Here is a 19898-nt window from a genome sequence, read left to right on the forward strand (position 1 = left end):
TTTCCTGAGCTTTACATCTGCCCCACACCAGGGAATCCTTTAACAAAGGCCCAGATTTTGCAGCCAGTGGCGAAATGATGGTGCTCATCATGGGTCTCAAAGAAATCTGCCCACAATGACTTAGTGATCTCTGTTGCATGGGTTTCACTTTTCCTGATGTGAATTTCATTCTGGCACCAGCAATCAGTGATGTCAGCAAGCAGGCTTAGCAGCCAATCACTTTGAAGGATTCTCACTGACAGAAAATCAGGAAGTAACAAGGTAAAATAATGATTGGACATAGGCATTGGATTAAGGAAGAAACTGAACTATCTTAGACAAATTATTTCTTAAAGCTATTTAAAAAGCCAATGGAATATAGCATGGAAGGGAGAAATTTGGTGTTCCATAAATATAAAATTAGATTTTCAGAGCCAGAGAAGTTGTTCGTAAGTAGTTTTGGCTTACTACGCTGTTTTAAGAAAAAAGGTAAGCCTCATTCAGCAAGACTTAATTTCTTCAAGTGTTTTTACAATGAAACTAATAGCATAAAAAATAGAAGATTCCATAAAATCAGTGAATTCCAAAAATAAGTGTTTTTTGCTGACAGATTCACAGTGATTGTAACTGTAAACCATAGGGAATGTAACAGCTCAAGAAGACAGCTCACCGCCACCTTCTCAAGGGCAATTAGGGATGGGCAATAAGTGCTGGCCTTGCCAGTGGCGCCCACATCCCACATATTAATTTTAAAAAAGGTGTTTCTTGCTGACAGTTTCTCAGTCATTACAACCATAAAATCTGCTCCAATATGCTCTTGAACGTCACCAGTTAAATGAGTACTGAGGCAGAAATGCCTTCCTATGTGATTCATTAATCAATGTTTCACTGAAACAGAAACACAACAGGTGCTTTCGAACATAGTAGGAGAACACAAGAAGAAACCTCTTAGTTCAGTTCAGTTGGGCGTTGTCGGAAAATCAAAGCATCTTGACAATTTTCATTGTTTGGTTGAGAGTTTCGAGTATTTTTGGATTCCTGACAACCTATTGTTTAAATAGGATTAAGAAATGAATTGTGAAAAAGTGAGAAGTTTTCACAGATTTAAGTATTACTTGGAAGGTATGGAAACAAAACTAAACTAGTGCACAATAGGAACAATAGTTCTCTCTCAGGTGTGACTTGGCTGAATGCTAGTGACAAGAAGGTGATGAGAGTGTTTGAAAGGTGTTACTGAAGCTTTTAGTTCAATGATGGCAGTGATTATTTGATTCCTCAAAGTTAATGGGAAGGATCATGAAAGCAGTTTGTCCTCTTTTGGTCATTTGGCATAAGAGTGGAAAGTTCCATTCATCTGGTTGTTGGACAACTCAATAGAACAAACCGAAGAGTTGTCTCCTGAAGCTGTAGCTTGACAACATTAAGAAAGAGATTTTGATTTACAGAATCAAGGCCCAGAACAGACCAGTCTGCTTCAGCTTCATTCAGACAGCTTAGAGGATGGGCTATCATATGCTGTTGGATGAGCAATTGAGCTCAGATCTCCATTGAGCGACAATTAACATTTCAGACATGCCCATTGCAACAGCTGTATTTATTATGCCATAACACTAGGGGGAGCACTTCCTGCACATGTGCAGATGTCGTTTCAGACCCTGTGATGTCACCGGCTGCAATGACCCAGGCAGTTGCCTGCATTAAAAATGGCGAAGATTGAACAAAGATGGAAAAGACAACACATCACTGTTCTGGTTGGACCCCCGCCACCCCTTTCCACTTCTTGCATTTCCCCACAGCACCCTCTCATTTCCTCGCAACTGCTGCTCCCTCCCGCTTCTCCTGCGGCCCCTCGCATGCCACCGTGGCCCTCCAGCACTTCCCTTGCTGGTTCCTCACAGCCCTACCTCCATCCCGATACCCCTGCTCCCGATCGCTACTCTCCTCGCCACAGGCTCGCATCTGTGGAACAGTTGGTCATGAGTGGAAAGGAAAAGCGTGGAGAGCAGAAGCAAAGGGATCGATGATGGGCCACGGGACAGGCACGGGTTTGGGGAGGGAGGGAGAAGCGGTGAACAGAGCGGGAGAGAAGTGAGCCAGCGGCGAGGGGATGTGAGGAAGCAGGGGAAGCGGCGAAGGGACTGGGAATTTGGTGGGAGCTGAGGTTTCAGGATGCTCAATGATGACGTAAGTGGTTGAAGAAACCACACATGAGCTGGCGGCCAGGATTCCCTGATTCCAAGTTCCTGTTCAGTGGCGAGAGTAGTTACAATTCATTCCTCCGACCATTTTCATTCTGAATGCTCATCTTAAGCTTCCCACATTCCTCCAACCAAGTCCACAGACACTTCAAAAAACATTGATCTACCTGATGGGCCCTTCTGAGTCTTTGCTGTGAATGTTCACTTCAAGAAATTAGGGCTCAGTAATTTTGACTCCTTTAATAGTTTTCATTTGGAAACTTTATGGTGAATCCATTCTGATTACTTTTTCCCAAATACCTTAGAACAGATTATCACTTTGGAAATAGGAGGAAGAATGTGAGTTAATCGCTCTTTCAATCTTTCTTACAGATAGACATAAGCCCAACTATGTGAAGCTGTTAGAGTGTAAGAAGACCATCCATATCTCTTGTGGAGAAGAGCACACGGCTGTTCTGACAAAGGTTTGTTCAGGAGGAATTTGAAATTAAAATCTCAATTATTTTTCCTTGTTCAGGTGTGGGATATCTCCACATTGTAAATGTCAGTTGAGGACCCTTTAGCCTTGGTTGCAGCCTATCTAGGATAAAATAGCCCAGTGATAAAAATTGTGGGTTGACAATGGGGAACCACCTCAGCTCCTTGTCCCTTGTAAGTGGCTCATGAATCCCATGTGTGAGTCTTGAGTTAAGTCCAGCTCTAGAGAAGATGGATGGAATAACCTTTAGTTATTACACATGGATTAGCACAAAGTTAGAACTTCAATCTGTTACTATAGGGCAAATATATACAGTATTTCATTTACGATTACAGACATTGGGGTATATTTTCTGATTGCACTGCTTCTCTTACAAATATTTGATGAGCTCACTCTAGATCTCTGAGAGAAAGAATGCACGCAAGATAGAATCAGTTAAAGGAACAGTTTTCCACCACTAGATTCTGTTTAAAGTGCACTAGTTAATAAAAGAGCAGTAGGCCACTGATATTTCAGTGCCAAAGGCTTTCCTTGCGATGAGATGTTACATGCCCTGAAGTCATTGTCTTCTCCTCTAGGATGGGCTTGTTTTCACCTTTGGGGCCGGGAGTTATGGGCAACTTGGACACAACTCTACAGAGGATGAGATCAAACCTCGTCTAGTCGGCTGCCTGTTTGGAAATAAAGTTTCTCAGATAGCATGTGGGAGGTGAGTTTGTAAGATGTCAGCAAAATAAAATGCAGCTAAATCTTATTCACTCTTATGTGTGAACCTGAAAGATTTGAATTTAAGTAGATCTTTAGTTACTGAATGTTAATGGCCATTTGCTGTGCGAGTCCATCTGGTTAACTATTTTATTGCCTATAGAGTTCAGTGACATTTTAAGAACATTGAAATCTAAAAGACTCATTTCTCACTTGGAAATAAGTAATGTCTCAGTGTATGGTATAAGCATGAGAAGCAGGAATGGTGAGTGGACATTTGGGCTGGCACAATGTAATGGCTGCTGGAAGCAAGATTTCTGTGTGGGGAGTGTGGTTTGGATTGATGCTTGGAACTCTGGGACAGCAGAGGCCTGGACTTTCCTTGTGGGGCCTGGAGGATCAATACTACTCTGAGTGACCCTATGAAGGAAAGTTTTCTTAATGCGCCTCAGAAGCTCTCACTGGCTTTCTGACAGCTTTACCAGCTTGTTACCACTTGAGAGTGGGTTAGCATTCCACCAGGATCCTATGGACCCCTAATTTCCATTTTCTGATAGTGTCTGGAGAGATCCTGATCGGCCACCAGAGCCAGCAGCATTAAAATGAGGGATGAGTGGGAAATGGAGCTGCTCCATTTGAATTACACCTTTCCTACTGTTCAGCAAGAGTAAATATTCACACTTACTTATCCTGAAGCACTGAGCTGAGACTAATACCGATGTTTTAAGAGTAACAGAGACTTTGCACTGTTTGAAACTCACTGGTGAAAGGTATGTAGAGTTACAGATATACATATATATATTTTAAACAGCTATCACACACTTGTCTTCGTTCCATCGTCTGGTAAGATTTATTCTTTTGGCCGTGGCGAGGATGGGCAGTTGGGAAACAGAGAGACCAGCGATCAGTTAGTGCCTCTTCCTGTCAACATAATGGACACACCTGACAATAGTGGAATGGAAAATGGTAAGCAATGTAAACTTCTATACTTTTATAACTCCACTGTATAGATTGTACGGAAAAGATTTGAACAAGACTGGCATGTGGTTGCTGCAATTTCAGCACTGATTTAATTTTATATAAAATACAAGTAAAGCAAGTCAACCTCCTGTGACATTGTACACAGGGAATTCAAACTAAATGTAGTTTCGGGTGGAGGAGACTTAGCTGCTGGGAATTACTGAAGCAGTACGTGTAGGCATAATTTAGTCCTCATTTTAAACTCATACGTTCGATCCTACTTTTTATTTATATTGACGTTATAAATTCCTATGTCTACATTTATAATGGAAATGTCCTATGTAAACACGTTACACTGTCATTACATCCTTACTCAAATGATGCACTGCAGAATCTTAGAGATTTGAGTGTGTAATTACATAGGCACTTTCCACTACAATTATTGAGAAAGGAGTTTGTAACAGAAAAGTATGACAGGAAAGAGACACAGATGTAAAATTAACATATGACGTAGAGAGGAACAGGCTGATACATATTTTAAGTGACATTGCTGCCTGCATAACCTGTGTTATATGCAATTTGACAGGTCATACAACCAAACCAGCTGTGAGAAGAATTTTTGCAGGAGGAGACGAAAGTTTTGCAGAGTGCCGTGATGAAGTGGTAAGAAGAGAAGTACATTTTAAGACCACATGGTGGTGTTTTTTGCAATAAGGAGATATTGGTGGTGCAAGGCCACACAATGGGACTGGATGTTCATTTGGCCAAAAAACATTTCAGATAATTGTGCTTAACATTTAAAACATAACTTTACATTTTTTATTCAAACAGTATTTAATGAATTAACTATTTAATTCAATTTAATTAATTGATTAACCTGAAAATGTGATGGAAACAGGTTCAATAGTAACTTTCCAAGGTGATTGAACCTAAACTTGAAGGGAAGAGAATTGCAGGAGAAAGAGCATTGTCTCTACTGGGGAGATCTGGTGTTTCTTATCAGAGTTCTATGTGGACAGATAGATATCTATCGCTCTTGTTTTTTTCTGTCTAGGATTTGTTGCCCTCTGTTGACCAATCTTCATTCAATACTTTGAAGAGAATCATGACAGCGGACAGTTCACTGGAGAAGAAAATGGACAAAAACACAAGAAAGTAATGTATCTTCCTGAAAAGTTCAATTTACCTTCCCCAATTTCCCTATAACTTCCTTCAGAATTTTTCATTAAACTCCACGGGGCAAAGACATGGTAAATATTACCTGTTGTCTGGCATTAACACATCTATTTTAAATGGGTTAATGCTAATGCTAAAATAACACCAATCAGAAAAATTAAGTTCCAGTCTCTTGTGGTACACATCTATTAAGAACATAAGAAATAGGAGCAGGAGTAAGCCAGACGTGCCCTCGAGCCTATTCCACCATCCAATTGGATCATGGCTGATCGTCAGCCTCATCTCTACTTTCCTGCCTAATCCCGATTCCTTGGTTCCCTTAGATTCCAAGAATCGATTGATCTCAGCCTTGAATATACTGAACAACTGAGCAGCCACAGCCCTTTGGGGTAGAGAGTTCCAAACATTGTGCCACCAGATCGGTTCCCAAGATGCACCCGACATTCCTCAACCAGCCATTGTTATGATCCCAGTTGATGTTACTACTGGACAAGTCAGATCCCTGGGTGGGACCTGGCTTGATAGATCCTAACTTTTATTTTTTGTTTAGAAACATGAAGGGTGGCTACTGAACAGAGTCATAGGAGTCCGCTGATGAACTTTTATCGAAAGAATTAAACATTTATTAAACAAGAAAAAGATTAACTATATTACAGTACTCCTTCGCCCACAACCATACCTTGACAGATATGTGCAGATTCATAAGGATAACACAGGTTACAAAAAATCTATCTTATACTCTAATGTTCACAGTAAGCATGCAGCCCATGTGAACCAATAGGTGACCTGTGGTCAGATACACTACACTCCAAGGTCAAGTGACAGATGCCACCCCAAACTATGGGGTGGATCTCTCATCAACTCCCCCAGACGCTTGTCACACTGCGAGCCAACTGGTCTCACGGAACCACGTCGTTCTCCCGAGGGTTTCCAATCTCTACGCTCGAAGAAGTCACTTTGGAATCTTCTCCCAAACAACACTTTCACTTGGTCATCATCCACAAGGATCCACCTCCAGGGTTTCAACCTCCTCTCCTGATGCTCCTTTCCCCTGGATTGCCACTCAAGCTTCGCCTTCCATGCTCTCTCTCTCTCTCTCTCTCTCAGATACTCAGCCGTGCCAACAGAACACCACTGCTTCACAGGCCGGTAGAAAGGAGACACCAACCTTTGGCTGTCTCCTCAGATCTTCTAGCTTCTCACAAGCCCACTTTGCCTTGATTCTGCTTCCCACAGCTTTCTCTCTTTAATTTTGAGCCTTTTCCTCTGCTCCTTACTTTAACTTCACTGAACAGGATCTTGTTCCACATTCCTGTCCTTGTCCCTTGACTTAACTTAAAGGTCTTCTTGAGACCTTTCTCCTTTTCCTATAGGACCTGGTCCCTTCAGTTCCTTTTCCCAGTCGACTGCTGACAACTCTCGCTTGCGTTCCAGAACTCACTCGACATTCACTGTTACTTTAACTTTCGAGCAACTCATCTAAGGTCCTTAAACTTATTTTCCTCAACAATCTGATAGTACGTCTGGCTAGAGAGAGACTTAAACTGCTCCATTCGCCTTAGAGCATAATCGCCAATTAAACTCAAACTGTTTTCTGTTTCTCTGTCTCTGTGAGCCCCCTGTGGCTAGGCAACAGCACAGGTTTCCATACTTTGTTTTCACTTCCCTAAACCACTTCTAGGATCAAAAAGCCTCCATAAAATACAGATATACAAACAAACCCACAGACCTGCAGACACCATTCTCAAGTGACCAAAACCCAGGTTTCCCCTTTCTTAACAGACACCTACAACATTTAAATTAAACTTAAACTTAAAGCAATAACTTATTCCTAACACCTACCAAAACAGATATAACTTATTTAAAACTAACTCTGTTCCTAATACCATTGAAGATGTGAATACTCTGGTAGGATCAGGAGCTGAGGTCAGTGGTGCTTCAGCCACACTTCAATCAGTGGAGTGGACTGGAGGATTTTTGGGGCACTGTAGCTTTTATATGTGGTGGAGGCTGGGCCTTTGAATTTATTTATGGAAGAGCTAGACAGATTTTTGTTAGGCAAGGGAGTCAAGGGCTATGGGAGGGGGCAGACAGGAAAGTGGAGCTGAGACGACAATCAGATCAGTCAGGATCATATAGAATGTGGGGCAGGTTCGAAAGCCTGAATGGTCTACTCCTGCTCCTATGTGCCTAAAATTCATATTGTTTTGGATACCATGTCAAGGACATTGGTGTACTGTACAAAACTTGAGGACTCAATTCCCCAACATTTTTCAATCACCCACCAGCAAGTGCTGCTGTAGTTACATTTTACAACATACCACATCTCGGTTTCTACAGGTTCAGTTGATGCATTTTCTAAATAAAATCCTGGTTGAAGATGGCCATAGCATGATCTTAGCGCAGCATTCAATGTCACTATTTCTGTTTACTCTTGTTATATAGAAGGCTGTGAAAAACATATCTTTCACAGGATCCAGCTGTACAGTTACTGAGAATTTGAATTGCCTATAAATTAGTACAAGTATTTAACATTTTAAAAAATAATGAATTACCCATAGTTCAAACAGACCATAGGCATCTCTCTACGTTCGAAATACAATAATGTAAATTAAATTTGTCTGAATTTCGTTTACAGGGAAATCGTTCGGGCATTTTCTTCTTCTCAAACTCTGTGTGGAAGTTTCCTGGATGTCAGGTAAATGAGTGTCCTATTGCCTAACAATTAGCATCAAAATATTCTAATAAGACTTGATACAGATTCTATCTGAGTTTATTGCATTATTCCTCAGGCCCAAACCAAAACTAAATGATTTTTGTCAAAGGTCAAGAAGACACCTTTTATTTTCTGGTGTTTATTTGACACAATTTTCTTGAGGAAGTTTGTACAACTGAACAAGCTGAAGGTTGGAGAAGCTAAAGGATTGTGTAGAAATGTCACCTGATTTACTGAACAGATTTGGTTATTGCGTCTGTCCTGTCCATTCTATGTCAAAATATCGAGCTTAGTTAAGTGATGAGTCTGTCTCTCCCCATTGTCTTCATCCCCCACAGTCAAGTTGAGTTTGGGAATTCATTGCCCAGAATTCCCTCTGATCAAATACTTCCCCTCCATTAGTTTGTACCTTTAACTCCATCTCTCTTCTAGGAATTTGCTTAACTCCACCTCTCTTCTAGGAATTTGCTTAACTCCACCTCTCTTCTAGGAATTTGCTTAACTCCACCTCTCTTCTAGGAATTTGGGGTATGGGTCATTTAAATATTTCGGGCAGCCACCAGCATTATCTGCATTGAACTGGGGACCTGCCTCAGTTCTGAGGTGAACCTTGCTGCGCTGTTTTTCTGCAAAGTAGTTTAAGTGAAGCTGAACAGCTTCAAAATTTTGAAAGAAATTATGACGCCTGGCCTCTTGTGCATCTCCAACTTCCTTTACCCCACCATTGATGGCCGTGCTTACAGCCATCTAGGCCCTAAGTTCTGGAATTCCCTCACTAAACCTCAATGCCTCACCACCTTTACTCCTTTAAGGTGCTCCACCTCTTTGTCTTAGCCTTGGATCAACTGGGCCAATGTCTTCTTCTTTGGCTTGATGTCAAATTGCTGTTCGATGACGCTCCTATGAAGCTCCTAGGGATGTTTTATTATGTTAGAGATGCCATATAGATGCAAATTGTGGTTGTTGAGTTGGAAGTTGTTTCCCAAAATGAATTTTATTGGTTGAGGACTTGTACTCCACAAACAGCAATGAAGTTGACTGATGATGGACGGGCCCAATCTTACCATTCCATGGGGTACATTTTAACTGGAATGAATAACAGGTGGGGGTAGGGGTGGGAGGGCTGTATGAGTTTTGCATATTCACTTTACTAGATCACTGTGCAGGTGGTGAAGGTGAAAATTTACCCCAATGAGACTCGAGTGTTTGAGCTCCAGCACGTTGTGTTTGAGACCACTCTATAGATTTGGGTCAGCACAAAGAACCAGTACCTCAAATCAACCTGCAGTCACATTATAAAAGCAAGAACAATATCAGATTGTTTCTGCAATACATTAATTATCATTCTTGATATCTTTCAAAACAGCAAGGATGGCCATTTCAAAACAAATGGAGCGGCGTCTGGTCTAGATATGTCCGCAATGTATCTGGGTTTCGAGAAGTTGGCAAAAAACTCCTCAATGCTGGAACAGGTAATGTTACTGACTAATCGCTCCAGAGTACCTAGAATTTCTCACACCTTAAGATGCTGGAACGCACTTTAATCCCTCCCTAAGCATCTCTGACTCCCTACCTCCCTTTCTTCCTTGAACATGCTCCTTAAAACCCAGCTTTTGACCAAGCTGTTGATCATCCACCCTCATATTCCCTTACGTGGCTCAGTGTTTAATTTTGTTTCATAAAACATCTGTGATACGCCTTGGAGATTTTTTGTTATGTCAAAGGATCTATGTAAATATAAGCTGTTGTAATCATCTTTATTACAGCCATAAGGCTGGCTAGGCGTATATAGTAGGAGGCTTCTATGGGCTCCCACAATTTATACAGTAAAGAGAAGAAACCACTGGACCTGAGTATCCTGTGGATAGCAGCCCTAAATTCAGAACCACTCACTGTGGAATGTCTGGAGAGGGGTTTGAACCCGGAACATTCTGATTCAGAGGCAGGAATGCTATCACTAAGCTAAAGACTCAGCCTTTTCAGGTTTAGTAAGACAGGATTGTACTGTGTAGGTATTTTGGTGAAGACGCAGAAACATACAGAGCAGAATTTTCCCCCCATCGGAGGGTGCAAGTTCACGAGCGGGTGCGTGCAGGCATGCCTCCGATCAGGGCCCCCAATCAGGAGCGGGCCTCCATTTTCGCAATGCGCTCCCTGTGCGGGCGGGGTGGATTCCCTCAGCCAGGAGTGCGTTCTTTCGTGCATGCGCGCAAAAGAGCGCACAGATCTCCCTGAGGCAAAGTGCTGCCTCAGGGAGATCGGCGCCAAATTTAAAAATGTTAAATATAGAAAAATAAAAGGTCCTTTAACGAGTTCAATTACTTTTTAAATGGCCTCAATTGGCCATTGACAAGTCGGCAGGTGCACAGCTGATTCAACTGCGCCCCCGCCGACCTGAAAATTGAAATGACGCGGGGTGAGGTCGGGAGCTCCACGTGATGTCATCCCACATCATTTTACGTGTCGGCGAGCGGCCCCCCCCTTCACCCCCGCTCAGCAACCTCAATATCCTGCCCATAGGTTAATGTCTGACAGCAGTGTGCAAACCTGCTTGATGTGATGTTACTCCAAGCCGTGGTGCCCTATTCTGTTTACCAAAAGGTTGTCTCACCATAGGTGCTCTGATGTCATAGTATTGTGAGTAAAGATGCTGTGGGATTTACATCAATAAATACAAATATTTGATTTCCTTTGTTCATAGATGCAACATTGTAGTTAAAGTATTTGAAAATGTACAGGAGGTGAAGTTGGTCTTTAGCAGTAGAGCCAGACAGGAAGGTGGAGCCTAGTGAAAGTGGCCGTTTGTATTTGCACCACAATTCTTTCCTTTTCCATCTAAGCCAATGCCATGTTGTAAAGTTACTGATTCAACATGAGCCTATTTTACATTACTAGCTTTGACCAGTTCGACACCGCGAGTTGCTTCACCATACTCGCTGTTAGATAACAGAGCTAGTTAGCTGGAATAGAAACAGGAGATTCAGGAAGCACACAGCAGGCCAGCAAAAGAGAAAGAAAGTTTCATGTGTTCGGGTGAGACCCTTCACTGGAACTGATGAAGTGTCACATCCCAGGACACCAGATCTGGATTTCAGAACAGGAGTTTCCAATGGAATACATGTTATCTCTTCACAAACTAATTTACTCCTCCTATATTGTCCTCATGAATTTTCAGATACACCCCTTCTTTCTCCCCTTGTCCCAAATAACACAACTAATCTTTACAGCCACAGTGCACCACAGAATTTATTATTCTCACAATAATAATTTTGTTCTTTATGTAGTAAAATTTGAGCCCGGGAAATGCACTCACCCTGAAAATGCTCGGTCATAGAGGGCACATTTTAATATGCTATAGGCATTATATAAGCACTAATTATTATTGTTGCTTGATGCTGGGAACCTGGGTTGATCTGTGATTTGAAATCCAGCACGAAATGAAACAGCCGCCAAAATGCTTGTTGGGTACGCTTCAGGCAATTGTGGAATACCTCTTGGGTTGAGAAGTGTGAATAACCTCACACTTCCCCACATTATACTCCATTGTTGCCCACCATTTCAAACCGCTGTCAAAATGAAAAACATTGTTCTTTCTAATCATTAAGAAACATGCTATTTTTTCCTCTTTACTCTGATGTTGAACATTACAGAATAAAGCACTTCTTCATTTACAGCCTTCTCTAAATGATCTTGCAAATCCACAACAGATTGCTCCAAGAATCATTACATGGAAATCTCCTAAATTAAACTTGTAGATGTTTAGCATGAATGGGGGAGCCCTGTCCACTTTTCTTTGCATTCCTTTCAACTACAATACTATCATACCCATGTCCGAACATCTGCATTTCAATTATCTATCGACCAAAACAGTTTCATATTTTGTTGCAGGAATTCACCTGCGAAATGTAATGAACATTCTGATGTCAACAAGGAATATGAAAAAAGCACAATTTGGGGTTCTGTTTTATTAACCTATGTTGATAACCCAGACAAAGAGACAGAGAATAATGTGTCTAAGTTTGCCGACGATACAAAGCTAGGTGAGAGACACAAAGAGGCTGCAAAGACCTATAGACAGATTAGGCAGGTGGGCAACAATGGAGTATAATGTGGGGAAGTGTGAGGTTATTCACTTTGGTCGTAGGAATAGAAAAGCAGAGCACTTTCTAAAAGGTGCGAAACTCGTAAATGTTGATGTTCAGAGAGACTTGCATGTACTTGTACAATGAACACAAAAAGGTTAGCATGCAGGTACATCAAGCAATTAGGAAAGCAAATGGCCTGTTGGCCTTTATTGCGAGGGGATTGGAGTATAAGAATAAATAAGTCTTGCTACAATTTTACAGGGCTATTGTGAGTTCACACCTGGAATACGTGTGCAATTTTGGTCTCCATATTTAAAGAAGTATATGTTTGCATTGGGTGTAGCACAATGAATGTTCATTAGATTGGTCCCTGGGATGAGAGGGCTGCTCCATGATGAGAGGCTGCATAAATTGTGCCTATATTCTCTAGAATTTGTAAGAATGAGAAACTATCACCGTGAAACATTCAAGATTATGAAGGGGCATGACAGGGTAGATACTGAGATGTTGTTTCCCTTAGCTGGGGAATCTAGAACATGGGAACAGTCTCAGGATAAGGGGCTGATCATTTAGGACTGAGATGAGGAAAAATTCCTTCATCTCAAAGGGTTGTGAAGCTTTGGAATTCTCTACCCCAGATGGTTGTGGATGTGCCATCATTGAGTGCATTTAAGGCTAAGTTGGGTGGATGTTGATGTTTCGGGGAATCGAGGGAAATGGGGAACAGGTGGAAAAGTGAAACTGAAGCCCAAGATTAGCTATGGTCATGCTAGCGGCGGAGCAGGCTCGATGGGCTGTATGGTCTACTTGTGCTCCTATTTCTTTATGTTCTTATGTTAATGCACTAAGTGTATAAAGTGGACTTTCTTTATTATAAAGGAGTTACAGCAGCTGATATTCACAATTTTACAGGTGAAGAATGCAGTACAGAATTGCCTGATCCCATCATTGCCTCGATCTTCGGCTTGTGTGGAAACAATGCGAGTGTACATTATTCTACCAGAACTCATCGCTGTGCTGGAAGAGCCAAGGGACACAGCAATGCTGATGGACTCTTTAAACAAAGCCATTCTCTCACTTAGAAAAAGTTCTTTCAAAATTCTTGGTAAGCTTTTTTTTTAATGTATTTTAAACATTTAAACATAATTAAAAACACTTATAGTCACAATTAAAAGAAAATAATTCGGAAATCAAATTGGCTTCCACATTTCATACATTCCAACAGTGACAATGCTTCAAGAAATACCTCATTGATGGTAAAATACTTTATGGTGCTCTGAGGCTGTGAAAGGCATTGTAGAAACACCTATCTGTCTTTCCATATGGCCTTCAGGGGCTGAACATCTTGGGTGATCAAAATTAGGCAAGGTACTTAAGCACTGGTGCATCTCCTGCACAGAACTTTTGCAGAAACACTTGTGTAAACACAGTGTTTCTGCTGAAGTTAAGATAAGCAATTCGGAGAATTCTGGAGGAAATTATCAGCTGTAAAAGAAGATACTATTTTTTCCAGTACTACTTTGGGATATTGTGAAGCAAGCTTGTGGGGTGTGTGTGTGTGTGTGTGTGTGTGCATGCGACTAATTTAATTAGACTGAAGACAGTCAGATTGCAGGATTTAAATCATCAAAGGGTTAGTTGTAAAGCGGGCAATTTTGAAGTAAAGACGAACGAGGTAAGATGGGATACCAGTAGATACAGTATGAATAGGAATTTGCATTAGGAGATAAATTAGGAGCGAATTTTTAACTATTGAATTTTAAAGAGAGAAAAAAGGAAGTTTTACAACTGGAAAAGATCATTAATAAAGCAAAATTATTAAGTTTATTTTTCCCGAAAGCAGTGGCCATAAAGACAACATGAAAGAATTTTAGATTCTGGGAAAGGTAACTTTCAAAAGAAAATTAAGAACAATGGGTTTAAAGATGAAAGGGAAAATATATTTAAGGAAAGATTGAAAGCTGTATGAGGTGTGTGGCCATGTGATCTTGAAGAAAGTGCTGTGTAAGCACTGTCCTGTGAAGGAAGCAGTTTCTAGCCACCCCAGAGAAGTGTCTGGTCATTCCAAAAAGCAAGATTTTGTTATAAACCCTTGGATTAGCATTGTTGAGGGAGAAAGAAGCTTGTGAAAAATCTCACTTAGAGCAACATGGGTGCCTTGTGGTAATATTACTGGATGTTTTATAGATTAAGAATCTGTAGGGACTGTTGCCTGAAAAAGGGTGTTTATTTGTGAATCTAGCTAAGTAGAAATCTTTTGGGAAATGTTATAAGATAATTTAACTGTGTAACTGTAATCTTCTGTGTTTAAGTTTTCTTTTCTTTTGTTAATAAATGTTTTAATTCAATATTTAAAATCTCCAAAAGTGGTAGTGGAATCTTTACTTCTGACTTCAGTACACATACCTTCTCATAATAAAAATATCAATTGCAAATCGTTGTGATAGCTTGGTCAAGTTTCCCTTTTGGATTTGGTCAGCCCAGCAATTACCACCTACCATATCATAACACAGCAAAGGGCTGATACAGTTGTTTTAAGCTTAGCACCCACTTTATAGTTCATCATGCTGTTTGCTTTTTTGAGGGTTTACCGTCTGATCTGCTGTGTTTTAATCTGTGTAAGCATTTCTGTGCTCTTTCTTGACTAGAGTGCTGGTGGAGTACGATGCCTAATTATTTCTTCAAGCGCCTTGTGAGGATGTATCAAAAAGAATCAAATCGACTTCTTCAACTCGCCATGGAGGACACTTCAAAAGTCAGCTCCAAACTACACGATTCATTAAAAATTTTGCAAGCACTTTACAAGGTAGGTGCACGTTTAAGTGAGTCCCCCTTCACTTTGTTCCACCTTTAGCTGTCTTGTGCCCATGCTCTGGAACTCAGCGTGCTACCTCCCTCCCCAATCTTCAGATGAACCCTGAAACCCTATTTCTTTGACTGGTCACCTCCCTACACTCTCCTTGCACTATTATTTCCGTTTGTTTTTCACTCTGTAAACACCTTACAACGTTTGACTAAATGTGAAGGAATCTTATAAATCTGAAATTGCAGTTACACTTAGAATGCAACTGGGTCAGGGTTGAGTAACATAGCGCTTACCATTAGATGGATACCATAGCCTCAATATACCTAACACACCCGTCAGGGACAGGGTGAATTCAGTTTGGATGCCCATTCTGCACCCAATCTGAATGAACTCTGTATTGAAGTCAATGGAAAAGTAAAATCAGACAGGGTATAAAATGGACGTTTGGCCATATTCCATCAGTTTCTTGTTAAAATTGAGGCATTTGTAAATTGCTCCTATCAAGAAATCACAGGTCCCCTTCCCACAATTTTTCAACATGAGTGAGACTGTCAAAGTGTCATTCACAAGGTCACCTCTCACAGTTTTCTCTTGGATGTTATACCTGTCATTGTTCAGGGGTAAATACTTTTAATTTAACCTATAACAGAGCAACTTATATGTCGTCTGTTGGAAGGAATGGGACTTGATGGACCAATTGGCCTTTCTCATGCTGTGCTTCTTATAGTAACCAATGCTCCTGCTAAACTGCATGAGGACACTGCCATGCAGCAGCCTGGAAGTACCAGGAGGGGCTTGTTCTGTTATGAATATCTCACATGCACTGCCACACAAATTAATGTAAAGGGACCATGCATTGAAAAAACTGGCCACGCACAACAAGAAAATTTTAAAGGGAGCATTGATAGTAACAGAAGAATTGTTAATCATAAAAGACCAAATATTGTCTAATTCACCTTCTATTATTCTTCTAGTCACATGATACAATGATAATGGACTTGACAGCTAATTATGGCAATCAGTCTCTATCGATTAATCTACAGCAGAGCCAGTCAAAACAGGAATAAAACCCTAGAATGTGATCATTTTTGGAACTGGTCCAAATTCATCTGTTCCACCCAAGCATGCTACACTTACCACATGTCATGTCTCAAATTACTCCTGTACTATATCACAAAATATTCATTTATGTTTAATTCCACCCTGGCAGGTAAACTCGAGCAGATGTACAAAGATCACAAAGAAACATTTTTACATTCCTGTAATGGAAAATTTAACGGTAGGTGGATAAATATTTCTATACAAGGTTGAACTGAAAATTATCCCAAGGCTTCCTGTTTTTCTGGGCATTCATATTAAGGGGGCGGATAACCCAAGGCACCTTCTGGCACACACCTGCTGCAACCCCAATGGCAACATGTTGGAAGGGCTGGAAAATAGGCTTGGAGTTTCTCTGTTGCTGACTTGGATTCTATAATAAGCGTTTTGGCAGAGAAATTGGTAAATAAAATTTATGGCAATTTGAGGAGTAGAGTTGGCTGGCGCAAGGGGGTTTCCCTGCAGGACCAGCTGCAAAACTGCAGTGCCACCAGTGGCAGGGAGGTGTACTACAGCTGGACATGTTTACATAGGCAGTTCCATTACAAATGTGGAGGTCAGAATTCATATTAGCAAAGTTCAACACAACATCATAGCTTGTCCCACATGTTTGTTTTTCCTCCCCTTGGGGAATAATGAGAAAGTGGTAGAAGGGTTAGGAAGCTAATTATCAACCTGTTGAACTGAGTTATATATACCCCTTCTTTGGCCAATAGATCCAGAAGCAGGACTTGAACCCACGGCTTCTGAGTTAGAGGCAGTGCCACTACAAACTGAGCCACCAGACTTCCATAGAAAATTGTAGAAACATGTGGCCATAAGAAGTAAGATTTTATAGACAGCGTGCATGCAGCCAGGAGATTTTCAAATATATAATGGCAGAAGTTGGTCATAAATGTTTGATAACAGTTCCAGTGGAAGTTTGAATGCTGCTTCACACTTTACCAATCTAAACATGCAAATTATTGTCTTAAACAACACTTGTAAAAGAAAGTTGGAATAATAGAATCTTACAGAACAGAAGGGAGACACTTGACCCATTGTGTCTGTGCTGGCTATTTGAAAGAGCTACAGGAATTAAACCGACTCTTCCCTGCTCTTTCCCCATAGCCCTGTAAATTTCATCTTATCAGGTATTTAATCAACTTTTTTTTGGAAGTTACTATTGAATCTGCTTCACCACTCTTTCAGGCAGAGCATCCTAGATCATTACCACTTGCTGCACAAAAATAATTCTCATTCCCCACATGGCTCCATGATTTGTCAGTTGTTTTAAAAAAGATATACCATTAAGCTTCAGTGCTGATTAGGTGTTGATGGGGACACGCTAAGTGGTCTTATAAAATGGAGAGAATATGACCTGTAACTAAAGCTCCATGTTATATTATGATAAGACACGCTTTTGTTTCCCAGTGTGTGCCATTTCTAATATACCTGTTGTACAGTGAAGAGCATCTTCATTTTGGAAAGGGGTTTGGTTACATTGGAGGGATGAACATTAAATTTATTTCAATGGACAGAGAACAATGTGAAAAGCAAGGTTCAGCATCTGAAATGCTCACATTTTCCCTGCTGGATTTGATTTAATATTTAATGATATCAAGCACAAAGCAAGGTACTTGTACACCGATTCTCACTTTTATTGATTTTCATGTTATTGTTTTCAGGCATTTGCTGCGAAATGGATTCCTGTCGATCCCCAAGCTTTGATTATTGAGGTACTTTTCAAGTTACTACAGTGATATGTGAAGATGGCCAGAAAGTGAATAGAGATAGAAATTCAAAAACATTTTATACACAATCATTAATTAATTCCTTACAATTGAGGATACGATAAATGAATGTTTCCCTCATTTACGTCTTTTATCAGGGTTGCACATCAAACTGTGTGCAGTTACCTGCCATGGAAATGGTGCATAACGTTTATTATTTAGTGGGCCAGCCTTCATGAGAAAAATGTTTAACAATTTTTTTCTGCAAGCTTGACAAGGAAGCCAGATAAGCCATGTGTCAAACTTGCTGGTGCCATGCGCAGGCGAGATGGCTTTTGCAGCCAGATGTCTTGCTTGGCCAAGTAGTGCAGTAGTCTGCCATTGCCTCCTGCAGTACGGCTGACCAGGAGTCTCGCCTGCTCTTACCACCAGCTATTAGGCATGCTGGAAGGATTTACAGGCTGATAATCAACCTGTCTGGCCACACTATGAACACATCTTCCATGGCCATCAAGTCCTGAAGTGGTACTTGAACCCAGAGGTAGGGAACACTACCACTGCACCACAAGGCCTCCCTTCAACATAATTGCTACACTTCCTAATATGAACTACCTCGACTTGATTTCCAAAAAGATAAACTGTGCAGACCTGTAAACATTCTGTTCCAATTGGATGGGTCTGTAATTCATAATGTGAACAGTATGAAATCCCAGGTATTATTGTCTGTTATGACCGATGCAATTGGAAAAGTTGAGTTATTTAAAATTCCCAGAGGGAAACTTTAAACAACTGTCTTAACCTATAATTTTAACTGTTATGTTTGAGATGCGACTCTAAATTCAGAAATCAGACCACCAGTTCTCGATGCTTTACATTAAATTAAATGAAACATTTTATTAATTTACACAGGTTAAAATATATATACGCATGGCTTCAAATTACTACTATCATAACTTTTAACAAATTCCCAAACTAATTTCTATTAAGCCAACAGCAACCCATAGGCTTAACCAAACACCAGGCAAAGCATTTTCAACTTATGAATTCAAAATGAGGTTCTTTTCACTTTGGTTCCTGTGGAGACAGTTGGAGGCTTACAGCTGCCTTTTGATCTTACATTGCCTCTCTTCTGCACACCCAAAAACTGCTAAAGTTATACCTACCACCACTGATTGAATACAAATTATCATTGTATTACCAGCCTCTTTGAACTCCATTTTTTAACAATGAAACCCCTTTCATTGTACCAATTTTATTAGTAATATAAGCATATTGCTTGGTAGCTGCTAGATAGGTGTCAGTTTTCACCCCACTTCTTGAATGCTCTATTCAAAAAAATGCAAATGCACTCAACCTCTCTGTTTACATCTCAAAACTAGTGCATATCAAAGCACCCAGACTAGTTGGCTTTAATCTAATTAAGACACACACACAAACTCAGCCTCTATTTTAAAAGAAAAATATTTTCCAAAATATTATATACATTAGTAGCTTCATGACATTGTCCCAAACATTCAGTGTGCAGTAAAATCAAAAACACGTTGATATGACAAAGAAAATGAAAAAAACAAGATTAGAAATTGTTACAACCAGTTGAGGATGAGTGCCCGGACTTCCCTTTTTTTGTTCCTTGATTGATACTAACAGTTTTTCTTAAGGATGAATGTGTCAATTTAGTGTATGTACTTAAACGTTTACATGCTGACTGCAAAGAATTCAGTCCAACAGGCTTTCTTGAGTTTAAACACAAAGGGGTTAGTTTCTATTGTGCCAAAAACCCACCCAAGTGAAAGGTACAAAAATACTTTAATAGGTAAACACACATCCCAACTGTCGCAACATACACATACACATAAGCATTCAAAATTATAAGTTATACAATAGAGGAGGTTAACTTTTGGCCAAATTAAGATCTAATGATTAAAGACAAGAAAAATAGAGAGTTCACTGATTATGAGTCCTTCGCTGCTGTTCGTTGTTGAGGC

At 40.4% G+C, this 19898-nt stretch overlaps 1 protein-coding gene across 1 annotated transcript in view; it reads left to right on the forward strand.

Annotated features, from left to right (window-relative positions):
- LOC144668063 (putative E3 ubiquitin-protein ligase HERC4) overlaps nt 1–19898 on the forward strand; it is a 51173-nt gene that overhangs the window by 11370 nt on the left and 19905 nt on the right. Inside the window, exons 5-15 of the mRNA XM_078529864.1 lie at nt 2550–2641; nt 3234–3364; nt 4172–4326; nt 4907–4983; nt 5375–5475; nt 8135–8194; nt 9579–9684; nt 13210–13402; nt 14946–15103; nt 16314–16382; nt 17869–17919. Of these exons, the coding sequence (XP_078385990.1) occupies nt 2550–2641; nt 3234–3364; nt 4172–4326; nt 4907–4983; nt 5375–5475; nt 8135–8194; nt 9579–9684; nt 13210–13402; nt 14946–15103; nt 16314–16382; nt 17869–17919 (1193 nt within the window). The remainder of the gene's footprint in view (nt 1–2549; nt 2642–3233; nt 3365–4171; nt 4327–4906; nt 4984–5374; nt 5476–8134; nt 8195–9578; nt 9685–13209; nt 13403–14945; nt 15104–16313; nt 16383–17868; nt 17920–19898) is intronic.

Source organism: Cetorhinus maximus, chromosome 1, assembly GCF_964194155.1.
Source record: "Cetorhinus maximus chromosome 1, sCetMax3.hap1.1, whole genome shotgun sequence".
Taxonomy (NCBI): Eukaryota; Metazoa; Chordata; class Chondrichthyes; order Lamniformes; family Cetorhinidae; genus Cetorhinus; species Cetorhinus maximus.